Source organism: Loxodonta africana, chromosome 3 (assembly GCF_030014295.1).
Source record: "Loxodonta africana isolate mLoxAfr1 chromosome 3, mLoxAfr1.hap2, whole genome shotgun sequence".
In the NCBI taxonomy this organism is placed as follows: Eukaryota; Metazoa; Chordata; class Mammalia; order Proboscidea; family Elephantidae; genus Loxodonta; species Loxodonta africana.
In genome coordinates this window covers 116,106,747-116,125,832 of record NC_087344.1, presented here as the reverse complement: position 1 = coordinate 116,125,832, position 19,086 = coordinate 116,106,747, and the positions used below count along the sequence as shown (strand labels likewise).

At 35.4% G+C, this 19,086-nt stretch overlaps 1 protein-coding gene across 2 annotated transcripts in view; it reads left to right on the top strand.

Annotated features, from left to right (window-relative positions):
* LRRIQ3 (leucine rich repeats and IQ motif containing 3) overlaps nucleotides 1-19,086 on the top strand; it is a 154,074-nt gene that overhangs the window by 64,622 nt on the left and 70,366 nt on the right. For both annotated transcript variants that reach the window (XM_003411133.2, XM_023549474.2), the window contains exon 4: nucleotides 490-646. In XM_003411133.2, the coding sequence (XP_003411181.1) occupies nucleotides 490-646 (157 nt within the window). The remainder of the gene's footprint in view (nucleotides 1-489; nucleotides 647-19,086) is intronic.

The window sequence follows — 19,086 nt, the reverse complement described above, 5'->3', positions numbered from 1 at the left end:
TAAATAAAGCATAGTATTGAAATTAATCTCACCTTTTTTTTTTTTTTAGTGTAGCTAATATAAAGTTTAAAATTATTTTCTGGCTCATATTTTGTTTCTGTTGGACAGTACTACTCTAGTGTATCTTTGCTAGGTGGAATAAAATGTTACTTCTTCAATGTTAAGAAAAAAGGAAGTCACATATACCTGTATAGATAATTCAGTCATGTTTTCCTTGTCATTATATTTTAAAATGCATGGCCAGATTTAACTGTAAGAATTGTTTGGAAATTCATGGTACCAAAGACTGATACCATTCATTTACCCCTTGATGAATGTTAATGAACAAATTTCAGTACCTAAATAGTATTATATAGTAATTAGATGAAAACAGATGTTACATTAAATTTAGCACTGTTTTCTAAAATGTAAATGAACTCAAGAGTAGTTTTCTCATTTTCTTTTCTTCCCACAAAACACTAAATGACAATGTTTTTCTACTCTATATAGCCACTTGTTTTTGTGTAAAAAATATCAGGGAAAACTTACTAGGAGTTGTGACACAAAATGGATTTATATATACAAAGAATATGAAGATAACCTCCTTAAAGATCTCTTTTTTAAACCTGAACCTGATATAAGAGAAACATTTACACATTGGAAATATGTAAGTATAATAAGTTTATCGTTTTTTGAAACATTTTTATTTAACATACTGTAGTTAGAATTTATGTAGCATTAGTAAGAATTTCTTAAATCTCTTTTAAATATCTCTTAGTTTATTATTAATGTTCTGGTTTAAATTTTCCTGGTGTGAGAAAATTATGTAATAATGTATTACAGATATAATGTTGGTGATGAATTAATTACTTCTACCTTAGCCCATTTTATAATTTATTCTTTGTATATGTAAATACTTTTATTTTCACTTGTTTAGTTATTGCAAGTAGTTATTAATCATAATGTAAACCTCTTCTCAGTGGTTGAAAGCATAAATATTTAGTTTTTTAAAGGCTGATAATTCTATGAATAGCATAACATTCATTCAGTGTTTTATGCGAAATTCCTTATTGCTTTGAGGACACAGTGGGAATGGAAAGAAACTTACTTATATTTACTGAATGCCTACTATGTGCCCTGCACTGTGCTAGATATTTTATATGTAGTATGTAATTCATTCTTCATGACACTGTAAGTCAGGTATTTTTTATTTCATTTTTATAAATAGGGAAACCAAGTCTAAGTGAAGTTAATTTAATTTACTAAAAGTCACACAGCTAATTGACATAGCTAGGATTTGACTCTAGGCCTTACTGACTTACAGAGTTTGTGTTTTTCTATTTTTAGTGTTTTGTTTTGATTTGGGCATTAGGTAATGGCACAAATGAAGGCTATGACATTGTAGTAGTACTAACTAGAGTGAACTTTTTGTAAAGCATTGTGTTTGAAATTAAAAAAAAAAAAAAAAAACTCCTTTGTATGGGAACCTATTCCAGAGTAGCCTGGGCTACAAATGTTTCTATTCCATTAGCGTGTTTAGAAAGGACGACAAAAGGTACAGACTGTCGTTAGTCTGATTTCAATGTAAATGAGAATCTGGTTTCTAGATATAGTTCAAGAATGTCCTCAGCCCATAAATCTCAAAAAGTTGCACATTGTATAAAACACAAGTTTAAAGCATAGATGTATCCTATTCAAAACTTTTCCCTCATCAGTACTCAGTGAGAACAGTGTTAATTTGCTCCAGATGGTAGGATGCTCTATCAAGGTAAAAAATTCATGTGAAGGGTGTTTTGACCATATATGTATAATATAAGCTAACTGATTTTAGGGAATACCACCTGCTTTTTTATATGCTTTATACACAGGAGACAGTGAATATTGTATACTGATAACCAGTTTGGATATATATAATATATTCACATATATTTGTATATATGTAAATATATATTTGTATTGTAAATTGTATATACATATATTTGATATATGTATGTATTGTGTTATGGCAAATGACTACTACTGTATATGAATGAATAGGAATAACATGCGTATACAACCTTATTACAAAGGTTATTTCAATATCCATGAAGTTACACAGACTATATCATTATTATGATGTTATGTTATGAAATTTTTTGTGTAAAATATATTTTTGTAAGGTGTTTTTTAAAGCTCTTCTGTATTTGAAATAATTCTGCTAATCACATCACTATTATTTTCAGTTTTTAGGAACTGTTCTTTTATATTTTATATGCTTTTTCATTGATTATAGCCACTATTTATATTTATGTGAGTTGTATTCAATTCAATTTCCTTAAAGTAATTGAACTTATTTTTTATTATGAGATTCATTTTCTGATGAAAGTTTCCTTCTTTTGTATAAAAATGTCTGTCATTCTTCTACTGGCTTCACTTGTTTTTTCTTCAGCTCACTTAGTTGATGCATTATTATTATTGTTTTTACCACTCATCTGCCTAGTCTCTTGTGACTTGAAGCTTGGTTTATTACAAATTACAGTGAGAAAACTGATACCAGAATATGTCTGAAAGAACCTAAGATCCAAGAAACATTATAAGAGTTAGGGAATAAGGAAAGGGTTGAGGCAGAGTGGGGGGAGGGTAAGAAAACATCAGCATTTAATACTGGGAGTTCACAAAAAATATGCTGTGTGCAAAACAATGGAAAGGATTAGCCAAGCATTAGCCAAGAATGGCATTCAGGTTTAGTAAATAGATGAAGTAAGCAATATCTGAATCTGCTCCTATATTGGAAAGAAATGTTCTTGGTCCAAAGGACTGAAAACTTCCCATGACCATGGTAACAAAAAGTGGAAAGAGCCAAAGGAGTGAGTTCAAGCCACATTCATTTAGGAAATGTCATGCTGCAAAGCCAGAAGTTCAAATAAACATCCAAAGTGTATGAAGCTAGAATAAACTGTAAATGAGATACAGTCCAAAAGTCAGAAGCTATGAGAAAGGGATCTGGTAAAAACTAGACTGGAGTAGAAGAAATTGAGAACCTGGAACAACTACTAGGAATATTATTTATCCTTGACTTTTAGATATTAGTCATAGAATGGTCAATTGCTGTGTACATTGTTGTTGTTGTTAGGTGCCTTCAAGTCGATTCCAACTCATAGCAATCCTGTGTACAACAGAAATACTGCCTAATACTATGCCATCCTCACAATCATTGTTATGTTTGACCCCATTGTTGCAGCCAATGTGTCAGTCCAACTCATTGAGGGTCTTCGTCCTTTTTGCTGACCCTCTACCAAGCATGATGTCCTTCTCCAGGGACTGATCCTTCCTGATAACATATCCAAAGAATGTGAGACAAAATCTCACCATCCTCACTTCCAAGGAGCACTGTGGCTGTATTGCTCCCATGATAGACATTTTTGTTCTTCTGGCAGCCCATGATATATTCAGTATTTTTCACCAATACCATAATTCAGAGGCATCAGTTCTTCAGCCTTCCTTATTCATTGTCCAGCTTTCTCATGCATATGAGGCGATTGAGCATGTCATGGCTTGGGCCCGGCACACCTTAGTCCTCAAAATGACATCTTTTTAACACTTTCAAGAGGTCTTTTGCAGCAGATTTGCCCAGTACAATACGTTGTTTGCTTTCCTGATTGGTGCTTCCATGGGTGTTGATTATGGATCCAAGTAAAATGAAATCCTTGACAACATCAATCTTTTCTCCATTTATCATGATGTTGCTTATTGGTCCCAGTTGTGAAGATTTTTGTTTTCTTTCTGTTGAAGTGTAATCCATACTGAAGACTGTAGTCTTTGATCTTCTTCCGTAAGTGCTTTAAGTTCTTTTTGCTTTCAGCAAGCCAGGTTTTATCATCTGCATAATAATAATAATAATAAAAACCCTTTGCTGTCAAGAGGATTCTTACTCATAGTGACCCTATAGGACAGAGTAGAACTGCCCCATAGAGTTTCCAAGGAGCGCCTGGTGGATTTGACTGCTGACCTTTTGGGTAGCAGCTGTAGCACTTAATCACTACACCACCAGGGTTTCCCATCTGTGTCCCATCTGTATCCATAGATGTATCCTATTCAAAACTTTTCCCTCATCCGTACTCAGTCAGAATAGTGTTAATTTGCATACGCAGGTTGATAATGAGTCTTCCACCAATTCTGACGTCCCATTCTTCTTCATATAGTCCAGATTCTTGGATTATTTGCTTAGCATGCAGGTTGAATAAGAAGGGTGAAATGATGCAACCATGATACACACCTTTCTTGACTTTAAACCACACAGTATCCCCTTGTTCTGTACGAACCGCTGTCTCTTGGTCTGTGTACAGTTTCCTCATGAGCACAATTAAGTGTTCAGGAATTCCTGGTCCTCTTAATGTTATCCACAATTTATTATGATCCACACAGTCAAATGCCTTTGCATAATCAATAAAACACAGGTAAATATTCTTTCTGGTATTCTCTACTTTCAGCCATAATCCATCTGACATCAGCAATCATATCCTTTGTTCCAAAACCTCTTCTGAATCCATTTCATTTTTGATAACTTCTAATTTTCCTAACTTCATAATTCATACATTCCACCTTCCAATTGTTAATGCCTGTTGCAGCTATTTCTTCACGTTTTGAATGGTGTCACATCAGCAAATAAAAGTCCCAAAAGATTGACTCCATCCGTTTCACTAAGGACTTTACTTTGAGGAGGAAGCTCTTCCTTAGTTGTATTTTGAGTGCCTTCCAACCTGAGGGGTTAATCTTGCAGTAGTATATCAGAGAATGTTCTGCTGCAATTCATAAATATTTCCCTGGCTAATTTTTTCAGAAGCTGACACCTAGATCTTTCTTCCTTGTCTGTCTTTGTCTGGAAGTGCCCTGAAACCTGTTCACTGAGGGTGATCCTGCTGGTATTTGAAATACCGGTGGCAAAGCTTTCAGTGTCACAGTAACATATAAGCCACCACAGTATGACAAACTGACAGACCCATGGTGGCTTACATAAATATAGAATTATGGTGGTCAGTTGCACCAAGTTTTAAAGAAACACAAATATTATTATGGTTCATTTTAAGCAAATCTGGTTATTATTATGATAATTTTGCTAGGATACTCCTATCAAATCTGTTTTAACAAAGCCAACTCTTTTACTCAGAGGTTACTTAGGAAAATATATGTACAGGCAGCAATAGCAAAATGAAGCAGTTTGTCACTGGGACTTTGGCCTTGAATTTCATTTCAAAATTTTGGTAACCTAGGCTGGACTATGAGATAATTTCTCCATTTCTATGCTTCATTGTACTGAATGGTCTTTTCATTTATTTCCTATATTTCAAACATGAATCTTAGAAAGGATATTGTTTAAAAAAAAGAAAGCCACTTCTATTGGAGCCAAAAGGGAAGAAGTTCAGAAGGAAGAAATGGAATATGTCAGAGGAAGCATAGCTCTCCCTTGACTTCCTCTCCCCTTACCCCTGCATCTGAGGTTTCCTCAAGCTGGTTTAATCCGTTTGTTATTAGTAAGGAAAACGCATCTAGGAAGTAAGAAAGAATGATAGCCAGGAAACTTTACTGCTTCAATATCCTTTAAAGAAAAGAAAAATAGAAAGAACAAGTCTGTGTATTGTAGATCTCTGTCTTCTTTGAAAGCATCATCTCCTAGAATCACGGTCTTGAGCAAGGCCCTCCCTCCTTGAAGCATGAAGATTGGAATTCCACATTCTTTCTTGACTCATCTTTTGAAGCAGGTACTTGTGTTCCCCTGGGTATCAACAAAATGAGGAAAGTAATCGATTGGGAAATACAGTTCCTCTGGAAGGAATCTCTGACTTGGAACCACTTTTGACACATTGCAAGTTTATAGTTTATATCCCTTCATGACATTTTATAGGTCCTGGAAAACCCTGACATAATCTAATATGGCATTCTGCTATATTAAAGTAAGATTTGCTTCAAAACTGAGACAAATTTATTGATTTCTTGCCTTCCTACTAAAGATTAAATTTGCACATAAATAATACTGATGGAACAATATATATGCCATGCTGAATGCTATTTTGTAAAACAAAATGTTCTCAAATAAGATCCTTCTTGTGAACCCTTGCCAATTAATTTTTATTAAATGTGTTTTCTTAGAAGATTATAATTTGTTTTTTAAAACCTTAGGAATTGTTTGCATTTTAATATAATTTTTAAGTAACAGTTCAAAATGCAAATAAATTAACTTTAGAATTACATCACATATTCATGAAAAAATACACGAAAGCATAGTTATAAAGATACTACTGGTTAAGGTAGAATATTAGGTGATTGTTTCTTCCTTTCTGATAGTTTTATGTATTCTTTTTTAAAGCCAAAATCATGTTTTATTTACATAATCAAAAATTGAAAAAAATACTTTTTCATTGTGGATAAAAAGATTTTACCTACATTTTCTAATAGCACATATATAGAAATATTACCTTCAGGTACTTCCACATTATCAGTTCCCTTTTTGCTATGAGAAAAGTGAGATGATGTGTCACATGGCCTATGTGGGTAAGAGAAGAACGAATGAGTCACCTTACTCATGGATACTGCATTGCACAGCTCAGGAGTGCATTCACATGATAGTATATATGAACAGCATTTCCTGGAATTGTATAGAATATAGCTTGCATAGCAGTGTGAGATTGTCCCAATTTTGTATTCAATAATGAATCATGTTTGATAGTTCTGGGTATTTTACACCTATTGTAAATTCAGGAATACATAGAAGAGAGAAAGAATAATCACTTGCATATAAGCCAATAAATATCGAATCCACTCCTTACCACTTTTCTTTGTTTAGTTTAACAGTAAGTAATACGAAGGCAATATTGAGAGTGTTGACTCTACATCAGATTCAGGAGGTGTGGAATGGGTCACCTCATTTTACTCTGCGGGGCGTTAAACAACTATGAATAAATATTTCATTTTTTGATCAATTTATTTCATTTTTTTTGTGTGAAGTGGTAATGGACAGAACATCTAGAAAGAAAATCAACAAAGATACAGAAGATATAAAGACTGTAATCAACCCACTTGACCTCATAGACATATATAGAACTCGCCACCCAGTAGCCGCAAACTACACATTCTTTCCAGTGCACACGGAATGTTCTCCAGAATAGACCACACTTTTTTTTTTTTTTTTTTTAGGTCACAAAGCAACCCTCAACAAAATCCAAAATATTGAGAGAATACAAAGTGTCTCCTCTGACCACAATGCCATCAAAGTAGAAATTCATAACAGGAAAAGCAAGGAAAAAAAATACATGGAGACTGAATAACACCCTGCTTAAAAACCACTGGTTAATAGAAGAAATCAAAGATGGAATCCAAAAATTTCTAGAATGAAAACATATCATACCAAAACCTTTGAGACACAGCAAAGGCAGTGTTCAGAGGTCAATTTATAGCAGTAGATGCACACATCAAAAGAGAAGAAAGGGACAAAATCAAAACATTAGCTGCACAACTCAAACAAATAGAAAGAGAACTCCAAAAGAAGCCCATAGCCACCAGAGGATGAAAATAACCCAACTAACAAATTAAATGGGGGTCTTACAACAGACCCAACAGAAATAAAAAGGTTCATAACAGAGTATCATGAAAAACTATACTCCAACAAATTTGAAAACCTAGAGGAAATGGACAAATTTCTAGAAACACACTACTTACCTAAACTAACACAAACTGAAGCCAAAAATGTGAACAGACCCATAACAAGAGAAGAGATTGAAAAGTAAATAAAAAAAAAAAAAAACTCCCCCCCCCCCAAAAAGCCCTAGCCCAGATGGCGTCACTGGAGAATTCTACCAAACATTCAGAGAGGAGCTTACTCCAGTACTATTCATACTATTTCAGAATATAGAAAATTCATTCTATGAAGCCAGCATAACCCTGATTCCAAAAAAAAAACAGGCAAAGACACCACAAAAAAAAAAAGTATATATATTATACAGCAGTATCTCTCATGAATATAGATGCAAAAATTCTCAACAAAATTCTAGCCAATAGAATTCAGCATCATATCAAAAAATAATACACCACAATCAAGTGGGATTCATATCGGGTATGCAAGGATGGTTCAACATTAGAAAATCAATCAACATAAGCCACCACATAAATAAAAAAAAGAATCACATGATCATCTAAATCAACTCAGAAAAGGCATTTGGCAAATTCCAACACTCATTACTGATAAAAACTCTCAATAAAATAGGTATAGAAGGGAAATTCCTCAACATTACAAAGCATCTATACAAAGCACGGTGGTTAAGTGTTCAGCTGCTAACCAAAAGATTGGCAGTTTGAATCCACGAGCCGCTCATTGGAAACCCTATGGGGCAGCTCTAATCTGTCCTATAGTGCCGCTATGCACCTGAATCTACTCATCGGCAATGGAGTTTTTTTTTTTTGGTACACAAAACCGACAGACAACATCATTCTTAATGGAGAGAGGCTGAAAACATTCCTCTTGAGAACAGGAACAAGAATAGGATGCCCTTTATCACCACTCCTATTTAACATTGTGCTGGATGACTTAGCTAGAGCAATAAGGCAAGAAAAAGAAATAAAAGGCATCCAAATTGGTAATGAAGAAATAAAATTGTCCCTATTTGTGGATGATATGATACTATACATAGAAAACCCAAAAGACTCCATGAGAAAACTACTGGAACTAATAGATACAGCAGAATAGCAGGATACAAGATAAACATACAAAAATCATTTGGATTCTTATATAGCAATAAAGAGAACAATGAAAAGGAAGTCAGGAAAACAATACCATTTATAATAGCCTCTAAAAAAATAGAATACTTAGGAATAAATCTAACCAGAGATGTTAAAGACCTATTCAAAGGAAACTACAAAATACTACTGCAAGAAACCAAAAAAGATCTGCATAAATAGAAAAACTTACCATGCACATGAATAGGTAACCTCAACATTGTGAAAATGACAATTCTACCCAAAGAAATCTACAAATACAATGTGCTGTCTATAAATACCAATAGCATACTGTAAAGACATGGAAAAATAGTCATTAACTTTATATGGAAAGGGAAGAGGCCCTGGATAGGCAAAGCACTGTTGAAGAAGAAGAATAAAGTAGGAGGACTCACACTAGCTGACCTCAGAACCTCCTATACATCTTCAGTAGTGAAAACAGCCTAGTACTGATACAATGGCAGACATAATGACCAATGGAACAGAATTTTGAACCCAGATGTAAATCCATCCACCTATGATTACCTGATCTTCAACAAAGACCCAAAGTCCATTAAATGGGGAAAAGGCAGTCTTTTTAACAAATGGTGCTGGCAAAACTGGATGTCCATCTCTAAAAATATGAAACAGACCCCATACCTCACACCATGCAGAAAAGTAATTCAAAATGGATCAAAGACCTAAATATAAAACCAAAAACTATAAAGATCATAGAAGAAAAAGTAGAGTCAATGCTAGAGGACATAATACACGGCATAAACGGGATATAAACCATAACTAACAATACAAAAACACCAGAAGATAAGCTAGATAACTGGGATCATCTAAAAATTAAACACTTATGCTCATCAAAAGACTTTACCAAAGGAGAAAAAGCAAATCTACAGACTAGGAACAAATTTGGGCTATGAAAAATCTGACAAAGTTCTAATCTCTAAGATCTACAGGAAAATCCAACACCTCTACAAGAAAAAGACAAGTAATCCAATTAAAAAATGGGCAAACTATATGAACAGATACTTCACCAAAGAAGACATTCAGGTGGCTAACAGACGCATAAGGAAATGCTTGCACTCAGGCACATTAAAGAAATGCAAACCAAAACTACAATGAGATACCATCTCACACCAACATTACTGGCACAAATCAAAAAAACAGAAAATAACATATGCTGGAGAGGCTGCAGGGAGATTGGAACTCTTATGTACTGCTTGTGGGAATGCAAAATGGTACAACCATTTTGGAAAGCAATATGGCACTTTAAAAAGCTAGAAATAGAAGTCCCATACAATCCAGTAATCCCACTCCTAGAAATATATCCTATAGAAATAAGAGCCATCACATGCACACCCATGTTCATTGCAGCATTATTCACAATAGCAACAGGATGGAACCATCCTAAGTGCCCATCAACAGACGAATGGATAAACAAACTATGGTACATAAACACAATGGAATACTACCCAAGGATAAAGAACCATGATGAATCTACAGAACATTTCACAACATGGGTGAATCTGCAGGACATTATGCTGAGTGGAAATAAGTCAATCACAAAAGGACAAATATTGTATGAGACCACTATTATAAAAACTCATGAAAAGGTTTTACAAACAAGAAGAAACAACCTTTGATGATTAAGAGGGAGGGGAGTGGTGGGGAAGATAAAACACTAAATAGACAATAGATAAGTGGTAATTTTGGTGAAGGATGAGACAGTATACAATACTGGGGAATCCAGTACTACTTGACCAAGACAAGGTTATGGAAGCTTCATAGACATATCCAAACTCCCTGAGGGACTGAATTACTGAGCTGAGGGCTGAGGACCATGGTCTTCTGGGAGATCTAGCTTAATTGGCATAACACATTTTATAAAGAAAATATTCTACATCCTACTTTGGTGATTAGTGTCTGGGGTCTTAAAAGCTTGTGAGTGGCCATCTAAGATACTCTCCTGAATCCACCCCTTCTGAAGCCAGTTAGAGTGAAGAAAACCAAAGACACAAGGGAAAGATTAGTCCAAAGGACTAATAGACCACAACTACCACAGCCTCCACCATACTGAGTCCAGTACAAGTAGATGGTGCCCAGCTACTACCGCTGACTGCTCTGACAGGGATCACAATAGAGGGTCCTGGACAGAGCTGGAAAAAATGTAGAACAAAATTCTAACTCTCAAAAAAAAACTAGACTTACTGTCTGACAAAGACTGGAGAAACCCCAAGAGTATGGCCCCAGGATACTCTTTAAATTCAGTACAGAAGTCACTCCTGAGGTTTACCCTTCAGACAAAGATTAGACAGGCCCATAAAACAAAACAAGACTAAATGGGTGCACCAGCTCAGGCAAGAATGAGAGGGCAGGAGGGGACAAGAAAGCTAATAACGGGGAACACAAGGTCAAGAAGCAGAGAGTGTTAAAATGTCATGGGGTTGGCAACCAAAGTCAGAAAACAATATGTGTATTAATTGTTTAATGAGAAACTAATTTGCTCTGTAAACCTTCATGTAAAGAACAATAAAAAAAAAAAAGAAAGAAAACACTCATAAAGAACAATAAAAAATAAACAGAAAATAAAACACTCATCACTTTCCAGAGTTTATATTATATGTGATATCAGAAAGGTTGAATGTGGAAGCATATGTGAAAATCTGTCTTCTAGTAAGCCATATAGTGAATATATTTACAAAAATGTAAAACAATGCCATTCTTCTCACTTATATTTTTTGGAACGCATAAAACCCAAACCAAACCTAGTGCCATCGAGTCGATTCCAACTCATAGCAACCCTATAGGACAGAGTAGGTGGCACTATGGTTTAGTGCTATTGCTGCTAACCAAAAGGTTGGCAGTTCGAATCCACCAGGTCCTCCTTGGAAACCCTATGGGGCAGTTTTACTCTGTCCTGTAGGGTCACTATGAGTCGGAATCATCTCAGCTGCAACGGACTTTGGAAAATATAGCTCTGTTTAATAAAAATATGTGATTTATGTCAACATGTAATTTTTTATTGCTATTTTTAAGTGAATTAATAAATATTCTAAACAGTTTATACTTTTAATTTCTAATATGATAAATATTGACAGGTATAAAACATGTAAATGGAAGCTCTTTGGGGACCTCATAATATTTAGGAGTATGAAGGAGTCCTGTGACCAAAAACTCTGAGAACTTTGGTTGAACATCTTTGCCATCAGACATAATTTTATCATTTCTTTTTAATACATATATAAAATGATATACCAAAAAAATAAAAAAACCAAACCCTGTTGCCACTAGCTCAATGCTAACTCATATTGACCCCATAAAAACAAAAGACCTGTTGCTGTCAATTCAATTCTGACTCATAGCGACCCTATGATTGACTCTATAGGACAGAGTAACTAGGAATGCTTTGTATAAACTTGTGTATTCATAGTAATAACCTAAATGTATTACTACATTTTGTATTTGCTACTTCTCATGGCATAGAAAAGACCAAAATGGATGTCAGAAGAAACTTTGATGCTTGCTCTTGAATGTAGAGTAGCTTATGTAAGCGGAATAAATGGTGAAGTAAGAGAGCTGAACAGAAGATTTCAAAGGGCGACTTGAGAAGACCAAGTAAAAGTATTATAAAAAATGTGCAAAGTCCTGGAATTAAAATACCAAAAGGAAAGAACATGCTTGACATTTCCCAAGCTGAAAGAACTGATGAAAAAATTCAAGCCTTGAGTTGCAATATTGAAGGATTCTATGGGCAAAATATTGAATGATGCAGGAATCATCAAAAGAAGATGGAAGGAATACACAGAGATACAATACCAAAAAGAATTTGTCAGTGTTTAACCATTTCAGGAGGTAGCAAATGATCAAGAACTGACGGTATTGAAGGAAGAAGTCCAAGCTGTTCTGAAGGCAGTGGCAAAAAACAAGGCTCCAGGAAATGACAGAATACCAATGGAGATGTTTGAACAAACAAATGCAACACTGGAAGCATTCACTTACCTATGCCAAGAAATTTGGAAGATAGCTGCCTTGTCAATCAACTGAAAAATATACATTTTTATGCCCATTCCAAAGAATGGTGATCAATCAGAATGCAGAAATTATAAAAAAATATCATTAATATCACACACAAGTAAAATTTTGGTGAAGATAATTCAAAATGGTTACAGCTGCACATCCAGAGGGAGCTGCCAGGAAATCAAGCTGACTTCAGAACAGGACTTGGAATAAGGGGTATGACTGCTCATGTCAGATGGATCTTGGCTGAAGGCAGAGAATGCCAGAAAGACTTTTATCTGTGTTTTATTGACTCTAGAAGGGCATTTGACTGTGTGGATCATAACGAATTATGGATAACATTTGAAAGAATGGAAATTCTGAAACACTTAATGTGCTCACGAGGAACCTGTACATAGATCAAGAGGCAGTCGTTCGAACAGAACAAGGGGATACTGCATGGTTTAAAATCAAGAAAGATGTGTGTCAGGTTGTGTTCTTTCACCATACTTATTCAATCTGTATGTTGAGCAAATAATCTGAGAAGCTGGACTATATGAAGAAGAATGGGTCATCAGGATTGGAGAAAAACTCATTAACAATCTGCAATATGCAGATGACATAGCCTTGCTTGCTGAAAGCTAAGATGACTTGAAGCACTTACTGATAAAAGACTACAGCTTTCAGTATGGATTACACCTCAACATAAAACAAAAACCCTCACAACTGTACCAATAAGCAGCACCATGATAAATGGAGAAGATATTGAAGGTGTTAAGATCCACAATCAACATGCATGGAAGCAACAGCCAAGAAATCAAACAACAAATTGCATTGGGAAAATCTGCTGCAAAAGACCTCTTAAAAGTGTTAAAGAGCAAAGATGTCACTTTGAAGACTATGGTGTGCCTCACCTAAGCCATGGTATTTTCAGTTGCCTCGTTTGCACGTGAAAGCAAGACAATGAATAAGAAAGACTAAAGAAGAATTGATGCCTTTGAATTTTGGTGTTCATGAAGACCGTTGAATATAGCATGAACTGCCAAAAGAACCAACAAGTCTGTCTTGGAAGAAGTACAGCCAGAATATTCCTTAGAAGCAAGGATAGCGAGACCTTGCCTATGTACTTTGGGCATGTTACCAGTAGTGGCCATTCCCTGGAGAAGGACATAATGCTTGTTAAATTAGAGGATAATGAAAAAGAGGAAGACCCTCAATGAGATGGACTGACACAGTGGCTGCAATAATGGGCTCAAACATAGCAACAATTGTGAGGGTGGAACGGATCTGGGCAGTTTCACTGTACATAGAGAGGCTAAGAGTCGGAACTGACTTGATAACACCTAACAATAACACCATGTCTCATGTGACTACAGTATCATTGTGTGTAGCTTTAATTTTAGAGTACAAAATACCTAACATTGAATATGTTGCCTACAAAAAGAATTCTCACTCATTAGCAAGAACTCCTGTGTTTAATGTCAGTTGCTCATGAGACCTATCTAGGCATCGTGTATTTAACAAGGTTTTTCTAAACCTCTTAGTTATAATAGTTCACAATACATATACTTTTAAATGACTCTGCTAGTGCTATATTTTTAAAGCAGGATTTTCCCATGCATGTCATGAATGTGTATCTACAGAAATCAGTGAAGATGAAAGTGAAAACTCAGGGAAATAAAAGAGAAGGAATGGTACACATTAGGATTAGAAGTATTCGACCCCTAATAAGACTGACTTGAAGAAAACACATAAAAGTTTGGAGGTAGACAGTGTGTGGCTAGTATAGCAGGTTGCATTATAATGTTCTCAGAGTCCTTGACTATTTCTATCTTGTTTTTCCACCACACATGACCTCTACTTCCAAGGTCATCTTGTATTCCATAATGGCTTTACCAACTCCAATAATTACATCTTCATTCTAACCATCAGGAAGGGAGGATAAAGAATAAATGAACAAAAGATTATGTTCAGTTTAGAAAACTTCCTGAAAGCCATACACAACTATTCTGCTTATATTTATTTGACAACAAATTAGGCATATGGTTATACCTAGATGCCAAGAAGCTGAGAGATAGAGTCTTCATTCTAACCAGGCATGAACTAAAACTTGGGGTTCTTTTGCTGTAGAAAATGAGTAGAATAGATATCGAAGAACACTTCCAAATATTTGCATACACCCTTTCCACACATGGAACTCAAACCTGCTAAAGGAGACAAACCTAAAATCTATGCATCACTTTATTTAGCAAAAAGTCCAGCATCTCTGCGTGTCACTTTAGTGATGATTGCACTCCAATGTCTGTCACATCTTTCTTCCTCAGTAATACCAAAAACAAAACAAAAAACAAACCCATTGCCGTCAAGGCAAATCCTCCTCATAGCAATCCTATAGGACAGAGTCGAACTGCCAATATGATTTCCAAGGAGTGGCTGGTAGATTCTAATTGCTGACCTTTTGGTTAGCAGCCGAGCTCTTAACCACTGCTCCACCAGGGCTCCTCCTCAGTAATAAAGCCCTCAAATTTTAGAAGCCTAAAATAATCTACATTTGTCAACTTTTCTTGCAGCTAGGTGTTGAAAAAAAATTAATTTCCTGTTGCTGCTATAACAAATTGACACAAACTCGGTGGTACAACACAAATTTATTTTCTTATACAGTTATGGAAGTGAGTAGTCCAAAATCAGTTTTACTGCGCTAAAATCAAGATTTCTGCAGAAGTGGTTCTTTAGGAACGCTCTAGGGTAGAATTTGTTTCCTTGCCTTTTCTAATAATGCCATTCCTTGTATCACCCCAACTTCTTGCTTCCACTGTCACATTTCCTACCTTTTCTGATCATCTGCCTGCCTGTTATAAGGACCCCTGTGATTATATCAGGCCTACCCAGATAATCTCCTCATCTCAAGATTCTTAACTACATCTGCAAAAATCCCTTTTGCCATATAAGGTAATGTTCACAAGTTCTGGGAATTAAGATGTGGACATCTTGGGAGGCCATTATTCAGTTTACCCTACCATGTTTTGAGTGGAAGTACCGTATGGCAGATTCTGAGTAATTTTCCTAAAAGACTATTATTAATGCCTTTTTCCCCCTTTTGCCTACCTCCATCTTGTTGTTTGGAATGTGTATATCATGGCTAGGACTCCATCTTAGACCATGAAAATGCAAGTTACACTTAGGGTTGGTGAAGTAGAAAGCCAGAAGTAGCCTGGACTACAGAGAACTGTGGAGCCATCACAAATGAATATTAAATAGGCAATGGAAACACACTTCTATCTTGTATAAATTACTACTTGTAGCCAAACCTAATTCTCATGGATATGCTAGTGGATATCCTGTATTCTTCATTTAGATGTGACACCTCATGGTCTATTGACATTTAAGCTAAAATATAAAGTATCTGGCATCTACACACTCAGTGTATAAAATAGAATAGAAACAGAATGTTAGTTGTTTGGTGCCTTGAGTCCGTTCCGACTCATAAAAAATAGGGACCCTATATACAACAGAATGAAACACAACTCGGTCCTGCACCATCCTTGTGATAATTGTTATGCTTGAGCTCATTGTTGCAGCCATTGTGTCAATCCATCTCATTGAGGTCTTCCTCTTTTTCATTGACCCTCTGCTTTACCGTGCATGATGTTCTTCATCAAGGGCTGGTCCCTCCTGATAACATGACCAAGATATGTTAGACAAAGTCTAATGTTTCTAAGGAGCATCCTGACTGTAGTCCTTCCAAAACAGACTTGTTTGTTTTCCTGACAGTCCATTGTATATTCAGTACTCTTCAAAAACAGAATAACCATAATATAAACTTTCACCTGGAAGAAGGGAGAATGGGAAACACAATTGTCATTGCCCCGTTAGCAGTTACCATATCCATCTGATAGGAATAGTGAACTCTCCCTTCTCTGACATTAGAGTAAACACATCTGGAAAATCTCCTGAATCTTCCCTGTGCTAAGAGTTTTTAAAAAACCCATTATTGTGTATGGCCACAGCAAAATTGGACATTGAGATATTTGTTCTTGAGTGCTGCACAGTTTCATAGCCTTAATTCGTCGGGGCCTGTAGTTGCTTTAGAGATTGAAGAACACAGGCCTTTTTAGGCCAGACTTTTAATTTTTGAGGAATACAAATCCCTCAAAAATTTAGTAGCTTTCTGATTTATTTGCTTTCAGTGGGTTCTATGTTTAACTAATTTAAACTGTCTTGTGTAGGCAAAATTTATAATCCTAAAGACTCTAGATTCTTATTTGTTGGTCTTTGTTCTCTTCTTATTTCTGTCTCTTTCAAATAAATAATAGCTACCATGGGACTGTGAAACAATGAGCTTTGGAGGAAACGCAGTGCCTTTAGTCTTGTCTTTGCCTATGGACATTTATGCCTCAGGGTATCAGTCTTATTTCCATTTTGAAGTCCCTTATTATAATTGCTTCAGTTTGAGGAACACAGCTTTTGGCTTTTTCATCTATGTGTTGCTTTAAATTAATAGAATCCCAATAAATTTCAATTGCATTTGCAGACAGAGAGTACTTGCCTTATCAAAGATGTTTTCTTTTTCCATCTCTGATTTTAGGCTGGCTAGGCTAGAAAGCCCAGGTTTCTCTCTCTCATAACACTTATGTAAAAGTAGGAAGTTACACCTAACACATACCAGTATTCGAAATTTGCTTTTCAATTTCCCCTGGCAACTAAGTCTCAGTCAACATTTGGTCTGCCTTCCAAAGTGAAAATATTTTGAGGCCGTAACAGTGGTCACCAGCTCTTCAGTCTGCAGTATCTGTAGACCTCACCACCTATAATTCAATGTCCTGTAGTAAGGCAGTGACCAAATATTTCACATTTTTTCATTTGTAGCCAGAGTCCTGATGGCAAAGTGGCTAACACCTTAGTTGCTAACTGAAAGGTCCAACTGCTCTGCAGAAGAAAGATGTGGCGAATTTTTTCCGTAAAGATTTACAGTCTTAGAACCCCTGTGGGACAGTTCTACCCTGTCCTATGGGGTCGCTATGAGTCAGAATTGACTCCACAGCAATGGATTTTTGGGTTCCTTTGTAGCCCCCCACTTCCAGCTACCAAATTGGTGCCAGTTTAAATTAGATTCAGCTATGAGTAGCAGATATACAAAATGATACCAACTTAAACAAAGTAAAAGTTTATCTTTCATGTAAAATTCCAGAGCTCCATATTCCAGACTGATCTGGTGGCACTACTCCGTAAAGTACTTAGTAACTTAGACTCCTTTTATCTTCTGCTGCTCTGTACGTGACCTCCATTCAAAGATGACCTCATGATCAAAAATGGCTGCCCTTGCTCTAGCCTCACATTTACAGTCTAGCCAGCCGGAAGCAGGAGGGGATAAAGAGGAAGGGGGTGATATTTGTAGATGTCTTTTAAGTAAGGTTAAATGTGTTGTGTAAATGGTGCTATACAGCATACCTTTGGCCAGAATTTAGTTAAATGAACACATTCAGCTGCAAGGAAGGTTGGAATGTGTGCCTCTCATTTTGGGCAGAAATGTAACTAGACAGAAATCAGGAATTCTCTTATGAAAGTGAAAAAGAACAGGTACTGGGGCAACAACTAGCAGTCTTTGCCACAGAGAAAATATAGGAAACAAAAGGAAAAGGAAATAGAAAATCATCAAGAAGAAGTGAAGAAAGGGAGTACTTAATAGAGATAGAATGTTAAGATAATATATTTTGAAATAAAGAATATACTTAGAGCTCAGAAAGCATGCAACTCTCCACTTAGCTTGTTAAGATATTCACCTGATATAGTTAAAGCAAAACTAGGTTGTACTGATGCCAAAAATTGTGCCATAGAGTTTCTTATTTATTACTAATGAATAATTTTTAAATAAATTATTATAAGTATTATAAATTTTTGCTTTTATCTTCCTGAGATATTTGTAGGGGGTATCTGGTAATTGAAATGTATTTATGTCCAGCTCATAGTGTAATAAATATTAATTGAATGTTTTCCCATAATCTTACATTGAAAATCTCTTATAATATACAAGCTTCCGTGTTTTATATAGGAAGAGTTAATCTTATTTCTATTTCTAGTCTATATTTTTGCATTTTATAATACAGCGTGCAGTAATCAAATGTATTATATCAAAAAGAAAGCTAGAAAATATTAATGAGAAAAATAGAAAAGAAATTATCTTTTGATTCATTTTTTTCTGGAATTTCCTTTTCTTTGTTTTATATTCAAAACCTTTGCTTTAAGTGGATTTTTGTACTCAGCATATTGGGGTGTTTTTGAAATGAAACATAAGTCTCTTCCTTTTAATTGGTGAGAATAATACATTTAATTTTATGGTAACCACTCTCATTATTGCCATTTATTTCATATGTTTAT